The sequence below is a fragment of the Oncorhynchus mykiss genome, chromosome 26, assembly GCF_057628025.1.
Source record: "Oncorhynchus mykiss isolate SJ-2025 chromosome 26, ASM5762802v1, whole genome shotgun sequence".
NCBI classification, from domain to species: Eukaryota; Metazoa; Chordata; class Actinopteri; order Salmoniformes; family Salmonidae; genus Oncorhynchus; species Oncorhynchus mykiss.
The window spans coordinates 48,488,736-48,504,112 of NC_143047.1; the positions used below are offsets into that span (position 1 = coordinate 48,488,736).

The 15,377-nt window shown below is 41.6% G+C and overlaps 1 protein-coding gene across 8 annotated transcripts in view; it reads right to left on the reverse strand.

Annotated features, from left to right (window-relative positions):
* Nucleotides 1–1,859: 1,859 nt before the first annotated feature.
* plekhg4 (pleckstrin homology and RhoGEF domain containing G4) overlaps nt 1,860–15,377 on the reverse strand; it is a 257,371-nt gene continuing 243,853 nt past the window's right edge. For 6 of the 8 annotated variants that reach the window (XM_090223345.1, XM_090223344.1, XM_090223342.1 and 3 more), the window contains 6 exons: nt 14,582–14,762; nt 13,973–14,089; nt 8,958–9,215; nt 3,512–3,717; nt 2,457–2,519; nt 1,860–1,983 (listed from right to left, as the gene is read on the reverse strand). In XM_090223345.1, coding sequence (XP_090079471.1) covers nt 2,481–2,519; nt 3,512–3,717; nt 8,958–9,215; nt 13,973–14,089; nt 14,582–14,762 — 801 coding nt within the window. In that variant the 3' untranslated portion in view covers nt 1,860–1,983; nt 2,457–2,480. The remainder of the gene's footprint in view (nt 1,984–2,456; nt 2,520–3,511; nt 3,718–8,957; nt 9,216–13,972; nt 14,090–14,581; nt 14,763–15,377) is intronic. The other 2 variants (XM_090223343.1, XM_090223350.1) reach the window with 1 other exon arrangement.

Sequence of the window (15,377 nt, forward strand, 5' to 3'; positions counted from 1 at the left end):
TCTGCTCTCGGTGTGTACTGGTGAAAGTAGCCTCTCTCTCTCTCTTCTGCTCTCGGTGTGTACTGGTGAAAGTAGCCTCTCTCTCTCTTCTGCTCTCGGTGTGTACTGGTGAAAGTAGCCTCTCTCTCTCTCTTCTTCTCTCGGTGTGTACCGGTGAAAGTAGCCTCTCTCTCTCTCTCTTCTTCTCTCGGTGTGTACCGGTGAAAGTAGCCTCTCTCTCTCTCTCTTCTTCTCTCGGTGTGTACCGGTGAAAGTAGCCTCTCTCTCTCTCTCTTCTTCTCTCGGTGTGTACCGGTGAAAGTAGCCTCTCTCTCTCTCTCTTCTTCTCTCGGTGTGTACCGGTGAAAGTAGCCTCTCTCTCTCTCTTCTTCTCTCGGTGTGTACCGTTCTCCTCTCTCTGTTCTACAGCACAACAGCCCCGAGTCACTCAGCTGGGAGGACAGATCTACTACGATCAGGAGGACAGGACCTCAGCCTCTCAGACCCACTGGCTCTGACCTGTCAGGGAACTGACCTGGAGTCAGGCTCACGTCACAAATAGCACCTTATTCACTATATATAGTGCACTAGTTTTGGCCATAGGTCTCTGGTCAACAGTAATCCCCTACATAATGAATAGGTTGCTATTTGGGATACACACTCAGTCAGACCTGAACGGCTACAGGAAGTGGCAACAGACCGAGACACAGAACAAAACTACAACACCACCACAGTAAAACAAGATGGAGGAATCTGACGTTATGTGAAGACACTGTAAAAAGAGTCGTACCAGAATGCCGAAAAATAAACATGTTGCTTTGGACCTTTTTTCAAGAGTATCCTGACTGATCCAGAACTAGCCTTTCATCCCAGGGTATAACAGAACTAGCCTTTCATCCCAGGGTATAACAGAACTAGCCTTTCATCCCAGGGTATATCAGAACTAGTCTTTCATCCCAGGGTATAACAGAACTAGCCTTTCATCCCAGGGTATAACAGAACTAGCCTTTCATCCCAGGGTATAACATCAATCAACAGGTGAACCAGAACTAGCCTTTCATCCCAGGGTATAACATCAATCAACAGGTGAACCAGAACTAGCCTTTCATCCCAGGGTATAACATCAATCAACAGGTGAACCAGAACTAGTCTTTCATCCCAGGGTATAACAGAACTAGCCTTTCATCCCAGGGTATAACAGAACTAGCCTTTCATCCCAGGGTATAACAGAACTAGCCTTTCATCCCAGGGTATATCAGAACTAGCCTTTCATCCCAGGGTGTAACATCAATCAACAGGTGAACCAGAACTAGCCTTTCATCCCAGGGTATACCAGAACTAGCCTTTCATCCCAGGGTATAACATCAATCAACAGGTGAACCAGAACTAGCCTTTCATCCCAGGGTATAACAGAACTAGCCTTTCATCCCAGGGTATAACAGAACTAGTCTTTCATCCCAGGGTATAACAGAACTAGCCTTTCATCCCAGGGTATAACAGAACTAACCTTTCATCCCAGGGTATATCAGAACTAGTCTTTCATCCCAGGGTATAACATCAATCAACAGGTGAACCAGAACTAGCCTTTCATCCCAGGGTATAACAGAACTAGCCTTTCATCCCAGGGTATAACAGAACTAGTCTTTCATCCCAGGGTATAACATCAATCAACAGGTGAATCAGAAGTTGCAGTAAAAGTGGTGAACAAGACGATAAAGAAACCAACCATTCATAAATTCACAGGAAACTATTAAAATAATTATTTACAGAATAACCCACCAATAGAGTACAGGAAAAAAAAACGACTGCACCCACCAGTACTTTTGGGGAAGAAAAATATAACAATATTTAAATTAACTTTAAAAAAACAATATAAAAGCTATGCTCAAAAGTGGCTTTTCTTTTTATTTTAAAAACAGTCCCAGGTCTTTACAGCGTCCATGTGAGATGAGAGTCTCGCCTGTCTTCCTTGGCGTGGTAATAGTGTCTTTCTGGATATCAGACCTGTAGAGAGAGAGACCAGAGTAACAGACTTTTACTACAGAGATACTACAAGCACCCAGACCTCCCATCAAAACACCACAGCTAGCCTGAAATACAGACCTGTTTCGTGCTAACATTCCACCTCTGGTACTCTTGTGTCATTTGTTTGGCACGACAAGGAGATGAACGTTAACACAAAGAGACTGGTACCCAGGCTATGTCACCAAACAACAGCAGCTTGGAGAAATACAGGCTTCCATACAGTATAGATTATAGCACAGCTCTTAGCCCAGGCCCCATATTCACATATCATCTCAGTACCAGTGCTGATCTGGGATCAGTTTATCCCCTTTTTAGATCATAATGAATGAGATTACAAGGGCTGGTGGGACCTGATCCTAGTTCAACCACTCCTACTCTGAGAAGCTCTGTGAATACAGGCCCTGGGCGTTGTTTAGAGGAGGAGGTTTGAGTTGAGACGTTGCTCCACTTACTCCAAGCAGGGTCCCAGTCAGGAATCACACTATAGTGGAAGGGCCTATGGTCTGAGCTACATTCTGGAGATGAATGGAGGGAAGGAGAGAGGGAGGGAGGAAGGGAGAGGGGGAGGGAGGGAGAGAGAGGGGGGGGGAAGCCAGGGTTACAGATGTGTTATGAGGAATGTTACAAGCATTGATCAAGTCAGCAGGGTTATTGATCAAGTCAGCAGGGTTATTGATCATGTCAGCAGGGTTATTGATCATGTCAGCAGGGTTATTGATCAAGTCAGCAGGGTTATTGATCTTGTCAGCAGGGTTATTGATCTTGTCAGCAGGGTTATTGATCTTGTCAGCAGGGTTATTGATCTTGTCAGCAGGGTTATTGATCATGTCAGCAGGGTTATTGATCAAGTCAGCAGGGTTATTGATCTTGTCAGCAGGGTTATTGATCATGTCAGCAGGGTTATTGATCTTGTCAGCAGGGTTATTGATCAAGTCAGCAGGGTTATTGATCTTGTCAGCAGGGTTATTGATCTTGTCAGCAGGGTTATTGATCTTGTCAGCAGGGTTATTGATCTTGTCAGCAGGGTTATTGATCTTGTCAGCAGGGTTATTGATCTTGTCAGCAGGGTTATTGATCTTGTCAGCAGGGTTATTGATCAAGTCAGCAGGGTTATTGATCTTGTCAGCAGGGTTATTGATCATGTCAGCAGGGTTATTGATCTTGTCAGCAGGGTTATTGATCAAGTCAGCAGGGTTATTGATCTTGTCAGCAGGGTTATTGATCTTGTCAGCGGGGTTTTGCACAAAGCCAAGCTCATACAGGTGACGTTTAATCAATCAATGAAATTATAGTTAACACAAATCAATAGTACATATCACATTCCATCACAGACAAACTATCAACCATTCTTCCATGACTGCAGAATGCAGGGAACTGAACTGGTGTTGTAGCGCTGGGCTGGAGAAAAACCCTGCACACACTGCATCTCTCCAGGACCAAGGCCACTGTGGATAGCCTGTAACCCGACGAGCCTGTGAATCCATCCGTGACCATTACGTTCACTTACGGCTGAAATGTACTGGCTGTTGTTGTAGCGCGGCTTGTCTTTGGGGAGGCTGGGGGAGGTCACGGCGTCGGACGGGGGACGGCAGGGGAACGAGGGATCCTCAGATAAACTGGCCTCAGGGAGGTGGCTGGACACACAGCCACTGTCTGAACCACTGGAGCCGCTGCCGGACAGACAGTGGGACGATGAACCTGAGCTCTCTGTAGCTGTGGAGGGAGGGAGGGAGGGAGAGGAGGAGGGAGGGAGGGGAGAGGGGGGGAGGTAGGGAGAGGGAGGGAGGGAGGGGAGGAGGGAGGGAGGTAGAGGAAGGAGAGGGGGGGAGGGAGGGACAGAGGGAGGGAGGGAGAGAAAGAGAGCGGGGGAGAGAGAGAGGGCGAGGGGGAGAAACAGGGAGGAGAGGAGTTGATCAACACTGATAGGTGGGTTTGGTTGGTACAGTAACTAAGACAAACTATATTAATCTTTAACTTCCAATCTGTAGAAACTATGGGAATAGAATGGTTCATAACACATGGGAACCATCACAGAACAGTTGAAATATATATGTAAATCATACGAGATTTAAGGAGATAGATGGGATGGACAGAGAGTCGCTGATATACCGTGTGTAGTCATGGAGGGATGATCTATACAGTATGGAGGGATGATCTATACAGTATGTACTCATGGAGGGATGATCTATACAGTATGTAGTCATGGAGGGATGATCTATACAGTATGGAGGGATGATCTATACAGTATGTAGTCATGGAGGGATGATCTATACAGTATGTAGTCATGGAGGGATGATCTATACAGTATGGAGGGATGCTCTATACAGTATGTACTAATGGAGGGATGATCTATACAGTATGTAGTCATGCAGGGATGATCTATACAGTATGTAGTCATGGAGGGAGGATCTATACAGTATGGATGGATGATCTATACAGTATGGAGGGATGATCTATACAGTATGTACTAATGGAGGGATGATATATACAGTATGTAGTCATGGAGGGATGATCTATACAGTATGTAGTCATGGAGGGATGATCTATACAGTATGGAGGGATGATCTATACAGTATGGAGGGATGATCTATACCGTATGGAGGGATGATCTATACAGTATGTACAAATGGAGGGATGATCTATACAGTATGTAGTCATGGAGGGATGATCTATACAGTATGTAGTCATGGAGGGATGATCTATACAGTATGGAGGGATGATCTATACAGTATGTACTAATGGAGGGATGATCTATACAGTATGGAGGGATGATCTATACAGTATGGAGGGATGATCTATACAGTATGGAGGGATGATCTATACAGAATGTACTAATGGAGGGATGATCTATACAGTATGTAGTCATGGAGGGATGATCTATACAGTATGGAGGGATGATCTATACAGTATGGAGGGATGATCTATACAGTATGGAGGGATGATCTATACAGTATGTACTAATGGAGTGATGATCTATACAGTATGTAGTCATGGAGGGATGATCTATACAGTATGGAGCGATGATCTATACAGTATGTAGTCATGGAGGGATGATCTATACAGTATGGAGGGATGATATATACAGTATGGAGGGATGATCTATACAGTATGTACTCATGGAGGGATGATCTATACAGTATGTACTCATGGAGGGATGATCTATACAGTATGTAGTCATGGAGGGATGATCTATACAGTATGGAGCGATGATCTATACAGTATGTACTCATGGAGGGATGATCTATATAGTATGTACTCATGGAGGGATGATCTATACAGTATTTAGTCATGGAGGGATGATCTATACAGTATGGAGCGATGATCTATACAGTATGTAGTCATGGAGGGATGATCTATACAGTATGTAGTCATGGAGGGATGATCTATACAGTATGGAGGGATGATCTATACAGTATGTACTCATGGAGGGATGATCTATACAGTATGTACTAATGGAGGGATGATCTATACAGTATGGAGGGATGATCTATACAGTATGTAGTCGTGGAGGGATGATCTATACAGTATGTAGTCATGGAGGGATGATCTATACAGTATGGAGGGATGATCTATACAGTATGTACTCATGGAGGGATGATCTATATAGTATGTACTCATGGAGGGATGATCTATACAGTATGTACTCATGGAGGGATGATCTATACAGTATGTAGTCATGGAGGGATGATCTATACAGTATGTACTAATGGAGGGATGATCTATACAGTATGGAGGGATGATCTATACAGTATGGAGGGATGATCTATACAGTATGGAGGGATGATCTATACAGAATGTAGTCATGGAGGGATGATCTATACAGTATGTAGTCGTGGAGGGATGATCTATACAGTATGTACTCATGGAGGGATGATCTATACAGTATGTGGTCATGGAGGGATGATCTATACAGTATGGAGGGATGATCTATACTGTATGTAGTCATGGAGGGATGATCTATACAGTATGTAGTCATGGAGGGATGATCTATACAGTATGGAGGGATGATCTATACAGTATGTAGTCATGGTGGGATGATCTATACAGTATGGAGGGATGATCTATACAGTATGGAGGGATGATCTATACAGTATGTACTCATGGAGGGATGATCTATACAGTATGTAGTCATGGAGGGATGATCTATACAGTATGTACTCATGGAGGGATGATCTATACAGTATGTAGTCATGGAGGGATGATCTATACCGTATGTAGTCATGGAGGGATGATCTATACATTATGGAGGAATGATCTATACAGTATGTAGTCATGGAGGGATGATCTATACAGTATGGAGGGATGATCTATACAGTATGTAGTCATGGAGGGATGATCTATACAGTATGTAGTCATGGAGGGATGATCTATACAGTATGGAGGGATGATCTATACAGTATGTAGTCATGGAGGGATGATCTATACAGTATGTAGTCATGGAGGGATGATCTATACAGTATGGAGGGATGCTCTATACAGTATGTACTAATGGAGGGATGATCTATACAGTATGTAGTCATGGAGGGATGATCTATACAGTATGTAGTCATGGAGGGAGGATCTATACAGTATGGATGGATGATCTATACAGTATGTACTAATGGAGGGATGATCTATACAGTATGTAGTCATGGAGGGATGATCTATACAGTATGTAGTCATGGAGGGATGATCTATACAGTATGGAGGGATGATCTATACAGTATGGAGGGATGATCTATACAGTATGGAGGGATGATCTATACAGTATGTACAAATGGAGGGATGATCTATACAGTATGTAGTCATGGAGGGATGATCTATACAGTATGTAGTCATGGAGGGATGATCTATACAGTATGGAGGGATGATCTATACAGTATGGAGGGATGATCTATACAGTATGGAGGGATGATCTATACAGAATGTACTAATGGAGGGATGATCTATACAGTATGTAGTCATGGAGGGATGATCTATACAGTATGGAGGGATGATCTATACAGTATGGAGGGATGATCTATACAGTATGGAGGGATGATCTATACAGTATGTACTAATGGAGTGATGATCTATACAGTATGTAGTCATGGAGGGATGATCTATACAGTATTGGAGGGATGATCTATACCGTATGTAGTCATGGAGGGATGATCTATACAGTATGGAGGGATGATCTATACAGTATGTAGTCATGGAGGGATGATCTATACAGTATGGAGGGATGATATATACAGTATGGAGGGATGATCTATACAGTATGTACTCATGGAGGGATGATCTATACAGTATGTACTCATGGAGGGATGATCTATACAGTATGTAGTCATGGAGGGATGATCTATACAGTATGGAGCGATGATCTATACAGTATGTACTCATGGAGGGATGATCTATATAGTATGTACTCATGGAGGGATGATCTATACAGTATTTAGTCATGGAGGGATGATCTATACAGTATGGAGCGATGATCTATACAGTATGTAGTCATGGAGGGATGATCTATACAGTATGTAGTCATGGAGGGATGATCTATACAGTATGGAGGGATGATCTATACAGTATGTACTCATGGAGGGATGATCTATACAGTATGTACTAATGGAGGGATGATCTATACAGTATGGAGGGATGATCTATACAGTATGTAGTCGTGGAGGGATGATCTATACAGTATGTAGTCATGGAGGGATGATCTATACAGTATGGAGGGATGATCTATACAGTATGTACTCATGGAGGGATGATCTATATAGTATGTACTCATGGAGGGATGATCTATACAGTATGTACTCATGGAGGGATGATCTATACAGTATGTAGTCATGGAGGGATGATCTATACAGTATGTACTAATGGAGGGATGATCTATACAGTATGGAGGGATGATCTATACAGTATGGAGGGATGATCTATACAGTATGGAGGGATGATCTATACAGTATGTAGTCATGGAGGGATGATCTATACAGTATGTAGTCGTGGAGGGATGATCTATACAGTATGTACTCATGGAGGGATGATCTATACAGTATGTGGTCATGGAGGGATGATCTATACAGTATGGAGGGATGATCTATACTGTATGTAGTCATGGAGGGATGATCTATACAGTATGTAGTCATGGAGGGATGATCTATACAGTATGGAGGGATGATCTATACAGTATGTAGTCATGGTGGGATGATCTATACAGTATGGAGGGATGATCTATACAGTATGGAGGGATGATCTATACAGTATGTACTCATGGAGGGATGATCTATACAGTATGTAGTCATGGAGGGATGATCTATACAGTATGTACTCATGGAGGGATGATCTATACAGTATGTAGTCATGGAGGGATGATCTATACCGTATGTAGTCATGGAGGGATGATCTATACATTATGGAGGAATGATCTATACAGTATGTAGTCATGGAGGGATGATCTATACAGTATGGAGGGATGATCTATACAGTATGTAGTCATGGAGGGATGATCTATACAGTATGTAGTCATGGAGGGATGATCTATACAGTATGGAGGGATGGAGGGATGATCTATACAGTATGTAGTCATGGAGGGATGATCTATACAGTATGTAGTCATGGAGGGATGATCTATACAGTATGTAGTCATGGAGGGATGATCTATACAGTTTGGAGGGATGATCTATACAGTATGTAGTCATGGAGGGATGATCTATACAGTATGTAGTCATGGAGGGATGATCTATACAGTATGTAGTCATGGAGGGATGATCTATACAGTATGGAGGGATGATCTATACAGTATGGAGGGATGATCTATACAGTATGTAGTCATGGAGGGATGATCTATACAGTATGTAGTCATGGAGGGATGACCTATACAGTATGGAGCGATGATCTATACAGTATGGAGCGATGATCTATACAGTATGGAGGGATGGAGGGATGATCTATACAGTATGTAGTCATGGAGAGATAATCTATACAGTATGTACTCATGGATGGCTGGCTGCTGGTCTCGTGCTCCATCTCGTCCTCCTCCATACACGGGCTGATGAAGGGCCTCTCTCCCCCGGGCAGCAGGGCCTGGCTGTGGCTGCTGTACATGTGCAGGTTGAGGGGCCCCAGGAGAGTGCAGGAGCCAGACGCAGCAGGGGCCCCGCCGCCAGACCCCCCGTTAATCGACGCTGTACGCTTGAAAGGGTTGGAGTGGTCGAACAGGGACACGGCAATGGAGGCTCGAGTTCTGGCACCTGGGGGAGGGGACGGGTCAGGCATATATTCAGGGACCGCTTTGGTTTAGTGGTTATTGATCAGTGTAATAGACAGTGGTTTAGTTGAATGATTATTGATCAGTGTAATAGACAGTGGTTTAGTGGTTATTGATCAGTGTAATAGACAGTGGTTTAGTGGTTATTGATCAGTGTAATAGACAGTGGTTTAGTGGTTATTGATCAGTGTAATAGACAGTGGTTTAGTGGTTATTGATCAGTGTAATAGACAGTGGTTTAGTGGTTATTGATCAGTGTAATAGACAGTGGTTTAGTGGTTATTGATCAGTGTACTAGACAGTGGTTTAGTGGTTATTGATCAGTGTACTAGACAGTGGTTTAGTTTAGTGGTTATTGATCAGTGTACTAGACAGTGGTTTAGTTTAGTGGTTATTGATCAGTGTAATAGACAGTGGTTTAGTGGTTATTGATCAGTGTAATAGACAGTGGTTTAGTGGTTATTGATCAGTGTAATAGACAGTGGTTTAGTGGTTATTGATCAGTGTAATAGACAGTGGTTTAGTGGTTATTGATCAGTGTACTAGACAGTGGTTTAGTGGTTATTGATCAGTGTACTAGACAGTGGTTTAGTTTAGTGGTTATTGATCAGTGTAATAGACAGTGATTTAGTGGTTATTGATCAGTGTACTAGACAGTGGTTTAGTTTAGTGGTTATTGATCAGTGTAATAGACAGTGGTTTAGTGGTTATTGATCAGTGTACTAGACAGTGGTTTAGTGGTTATTGATCAGTGTACTAGACAGTGGTTTAGTGGTTATTGATCAGTGTACTAGACAGTGGTTTAGTTTAATGGTTATTGATCAGTGTATTAGACAGTGGTTTAGTTTAGTGGTTATTGATCAGTGTACTAGACAGTGGTTTAGTGGTTATTGATCAGTGTAATAGACAGTGGTTTAGTGGTTATTGATCAGTGTATTAGACAGTGGTTTGGTTTAGTGGTTATTGATCAGTGTAATAGACAGTGGTTTGGTTTAGTGGTTATTGATCAGTGTAATAGACAGTGGTTTAGTGGTTATTGATCAGTGTACTAGATAGTGGTTTAGTGGTTATTGATCAGTGTACTAGACAGTGGTTTAGTTGAATGGTTATTGATCAGTGTATTAGACAGTGGTTTAGTGGTTACTGATCAGTGTAATAGACAGTGGTTTAGTGGTTATTGATCAGTGTACTAGACAGTGGTTTAGTTGAATGGTTATTGATCAGTGTATTAGACAGTGGTTTAGTGGTTATTGATCAGTGTAATAGACAGTGGTTTAGTGGTTATTGATCAGTGTACTAGACAGTGGTTTAGTGGTTATTGATCAGTGTACTAGACAGTGGTTTAGTGGTTATTGATCAGTGTACTAGACAGTGGTTTAGTGGTTATTGATCAGTGTACTAGACAGTGGTTTAGTTTAGTGGTTATTGATCAGTGTAATAGACAGTGGTTTAGTGGTTATTGATCAGTGTACTAGACAGTGGTTTAGTGGTTATTGATCAGTGTACTAGACAGAGGTTTAGTGGTTATTGATCAGTGTACTAGACAGTGATTTAGTGTTTATTGATCAGTGTACTAGACAGTGGTTTAGTGGTTATTGATCAGTGTACTAGACAGTGGTTTAGTTTAGTGGTTATTGATCAGTATAATAGACAGTGGTTTAGTGGTTATTGATCAGTGTACTAGACAGTGGTTTAGTGGTTATTGATCAGTGTACTAGACAGTGGTTTAGTTTAATGGTTATTGATCAGTGTACTAGACAGTGGTTTAGTGGTTATTGATCAGTGTAATAGACAGTGGTTTAGTGGTTATTGATCAGTGTAATAGACAGTGGTTTAGTGGTTATTGATCAGTGTACTAGACAGTGGTTTAGTGGTTATTGATCAGTGTACTAGACAGTGGTTTAGTGGTTATTGATCAGTGTACTAGACAGTGGTTTAGTTTAATGGTTATTGATCTGTGTAAAAGACAGTGGTTTAGTTTAGTGGTTATTGATCAGTGTACTAGACAGTGGTTTAGTGGTTATTGATCTGTGTATTAGACAGTGGTTTAGTGGTTATTGATCAGTATAATAGACAGTGGTTTAGTTTAGTGGTTATTGATCAGTATAATAGACAGTGGTTTAGTTTAGTGGTTATTGATCAGTGTAATAGACAGTGGTTTAGATTAGTGGTTATTGATCAGTGTACTAGACAGTGATTTAGTGGTTATTGATCAGTGTACTAGACAGTGGTTTAGTGGTTATTGATCAGTGTACTAGACAGTGGTTTAGTTTAGTGGTTATTGATCAGTGTACTAGACAGTGATTTAGGAGTTATTGATCAGTGTACTAGACAGTGGTTTAGTTTAGAGGTTATTGATCAGTGTACTAGACAGTGATTTAGGAGTTATTGATCAGTGTACTAGACAGTGGTTTAGTTTAGTGGTTATTGATCAGTGTAAAATACAGTGGTTTAGTTTAGTGGTTATTGATCAGTGTACTAGACAGTGATTTAGTGGTTATTGATCAATGTACTAGACAGTAGTTTAGTGGTTATTGATCAGTGTACTAGACAGTGGTTTAGTTTAGTGGTTATTGATCAGTGTACTAGACAGTGGTTTAGTTTAATGGTTATTGATCAGTGTACTAGACAGTGGTTTAGTTTAGTGGTTATTGATCAGTGTACTAGACAGTGGTTTAGTGGTTATTGATCAGTGTACTAGACAGTGGTTTAGTGGTTATTGATCAGTGTACTAGACAGTGGTTTAGTTTAATGGTTATTGATCTGTGTAAAAGACAGTGGTTTAGTTTAGTGGTTATTGATCCGTGTACTAGACAGTGGTTTAGTTTAGTGGTTATTGATCAGTGTAATAGACAGTGATTTAGTGGTTATTGATCAGTGTACTAGACAGTGGTTTAGTTTAGTGGTTATTGATCAGTGTACTAGACAGTGATTTAGGAGTTAATGATCAGTGTACTAGACAGTGGTTTAGTTTAGTGGTTATTGATCAGTGTACTAGACAGTGGTTTAGTTTAGTGGTTATTGATCAGTGTACTAGACAGTGATTTAGTGGTTATTGATCAGTGTACTAGACAGTGGTTTAGTTTAGTGGTTATTGATCAGTGTACTAGACAGTGGTTTAGTTTAGTGGTTATTGATCAGTGTACTAGACAGTGGTTTAGTGGTTATTGATCAGTGTAATAGACAGTGGTTTAGTGGTTATTGATCAGTGTACTAGACAGTGGTTTAGTTTAGTGGTTATTGATCAGTGTAATAGACAGTGGTTTAGTTTAATGGTTATTGATCAGTGTACTAGACAGTGGTTTAGTGGTTATTGATCAGTGTACTAGACAGTGGTTTAGTTTAATGGTTATTGATCAGTGTATTAGACAGTGGTTTAGTGGTTATTGATCAGTGTACTAGACAGTGGTTTAGTGGTTATTGATCAGTGTACTAGACAGTGGTTTAGTGGTTATTGATCAGTGTACTAGACAGTGGTTTAGTGGTTATTGATCAGTGTACTAGACAGTGGTTTAGTTTAGTGGTTATTGATCAGTGTACTAGACAGTGATTTAGTGGTTATTGATCAGTGAACTAGACAGTGGTTTAGTTTAGTGGTTATTGATCAGTGTACTAGACAGTGGTTTAGTTTAGTGGTTATTGATCAGTGTACTAGACAGTGGTTTAGTGGTTATTGATCAGTGTACTAGACAGTGGTTTAGTGGTTATTGATCAGTGTAATAGACAGTGGTTTAGTTTAGTGGTTATTGATCAGTGTACTAGACAGTGGTTTAGTTTAGTGGTTATTGATCAGTGTACTAGACAGTGGTTTAGTTTAGTGGTTATTGATCAGTGTAATAGACAGTGGTTTAGTTTAATGGTTATTGATCAGTGTACTAGACAGTGGTTTAGTGGTTATTGATCCGTGTACTAGACAGTGGTTTAGTTTAGTGGTTATTGATCAGTGTACTAGACAGTGGTTTAGTTTAGTGGTTATTGATCAGTGTAATAGACAGTGGTTTAGTTTAGTGGTTATTGATCAGTGTAATAGACAGTGGTTTAGTTTAGTGGTTATTGATCAGTGTACTAGACAGTGGTTTAGTGGTTATTGATCAGTGGACTAGACAGTGGTTTAGTGGTTATTGATCAGTGTACTAGACAGTGGTTTAGTGGTTATTGATCAGTGTACTAGACAGTGGTTTAGTGGTTATTGATCAGTGTAATAGACAGTGGTTTAGTTTAATGGTTATTGATCAGTGTACTAGACAGTGGTTTAGTGGTTATTGATCAGTGTACTAGACAGTGGTTTAGTTTAATGGTTATTGATCAGTGTATTAGACAGTGGTTTAGTGGTTATTGATCAGTGTACTAGACAGTGGTTTAGTGGTTATTGATCAGTGTACTAGACAGTGGTTTAGTGGTTATTGATCAGTGTACTAGACAGTGGTTTAGTTTAGTAGTTATTGATCAGTGTACTAGACAGTGGTTTAGTGGTTATTGATCAGTGTACTAGACAGTGGTTTAGTGGTTATTGATCAGTGTACTAGACAGTGGTTTAGTTTAGTGGTTATTGATCAGTGTACTAGACAGTGGTTTAGTTTAGTGGTTATTGATCAGTGTAATAGACAGTGGTTTAGATTAGTGGTTATTGATCAGTGTACTAGACAGTGATTTAGTGGTTATTGATCAGTGGACTAGACAGTGGTTTAGTTTAGTGGTTATTGATCAGTGTACTAGACAGTGGTTTAGTTTAGTGGTTACCTCTTCCCTTCATGATGTAGTCTATAGCCCTGTCGTTGATCGCAGCATCACTGGGTGTAATGTCCAGGAACGGCTTGTTACCCACTCCCATGGAAACCATCTCCTGATTACGGATCTCTGAACACAACACAGAGATGAATTAACCACACTGGGCCCACCCAAACACACCCAGATAACACTTGTATCAACTGTTATGTTCTCTCTCCCTCTCTCTGTCTCTCCCTCTCTCTGTCTCTCCCTTTCTCTCTCTCTCTCTCTCTCATTCTCTCTCTCTCTCTCTCCCTCTCTCTCTCTCCCTCTCTCTGTCTCTCCATTTCTCTCTCTCTCTCATTCTCTCTCTCTCTCTCCCTCTCTCTCTCTCCCTCTCTCTCTCTCCCTCTCTCTCTCTCCCTCTCTCTGTCTCTCTCTCTCTCTGTCTCTCTCTCTGTCTCTCTCTCTCTCTCTCTCCCTCTCTCTGTCTGTCTCTGTCTCTCTGTCTCTCTCTCCCTCCCTCTCTCTCTCCCTCTCTCTGTCTGTCTCTGTCTCTCTCTCCCTCTCTCTGTCTCTCCCTCTCTCCCTCCCTCTCTCTCCGTCCCTCCCTCCCTCCCTCTCTCCCTCCCTCATCTCTACCTTTATTCCGGGTAGCCTGCTGCCAGAGGATACGTGCGATGTTGGTGGTCCAGGCGTGTTTGATGTCTGTGTTGGAGGCCTGCAGGACATAAGTCTGGTTCTTACTGCTCCTGCGTCTGAACCACACCTCGAAACGAAGACTGTTGTCCCCAGATGTCTCGGTCATCCCCACGTCTGCCGTCTGGGGGGAGGGAGAAAGAGAGAGATGTGATTCCCGACAAAACAACTTCTACGTTTCTGCTTATCACATCACATAACCAAATCCCTATGTCACTTCTACAACTGACCACAGTATAACCAAATCCCTATGTCACTTCTACAACTGACCACAGTATAACCAAATCCCTATGTCACTTCTACAACTGACCACAGTATAACCAAATCCCTATGTCACTTCTACAACTGACCACAGTGTAACCAAATCCCTATGTCACTTCTACAACTGACCACAGTATAACCAAATCCCTATGTCACTTCTACAACTGACCACAGTATAACCAAATCCCTATGTCACTTCTACAACTGACCACAGTATAACCAAATCCCTATGTCACTTCTACAACTGACCACAGTATAACCAAATCCCTATGTCACTACTACAACTGGCCACAGTATAACCAAATCCCTATGTCAATTCTACAACTGGCCACAGTATAACCAAATCCCTATGTCACTTCTACAACTGACCACAGTATAACCAAATCCCTATGTCACTTCCACAACTGACCACAGTATAACCAAATCCCTATGTCACTTCTACAACTGACCACAGTATAACCAAATCCCTATGTCACTT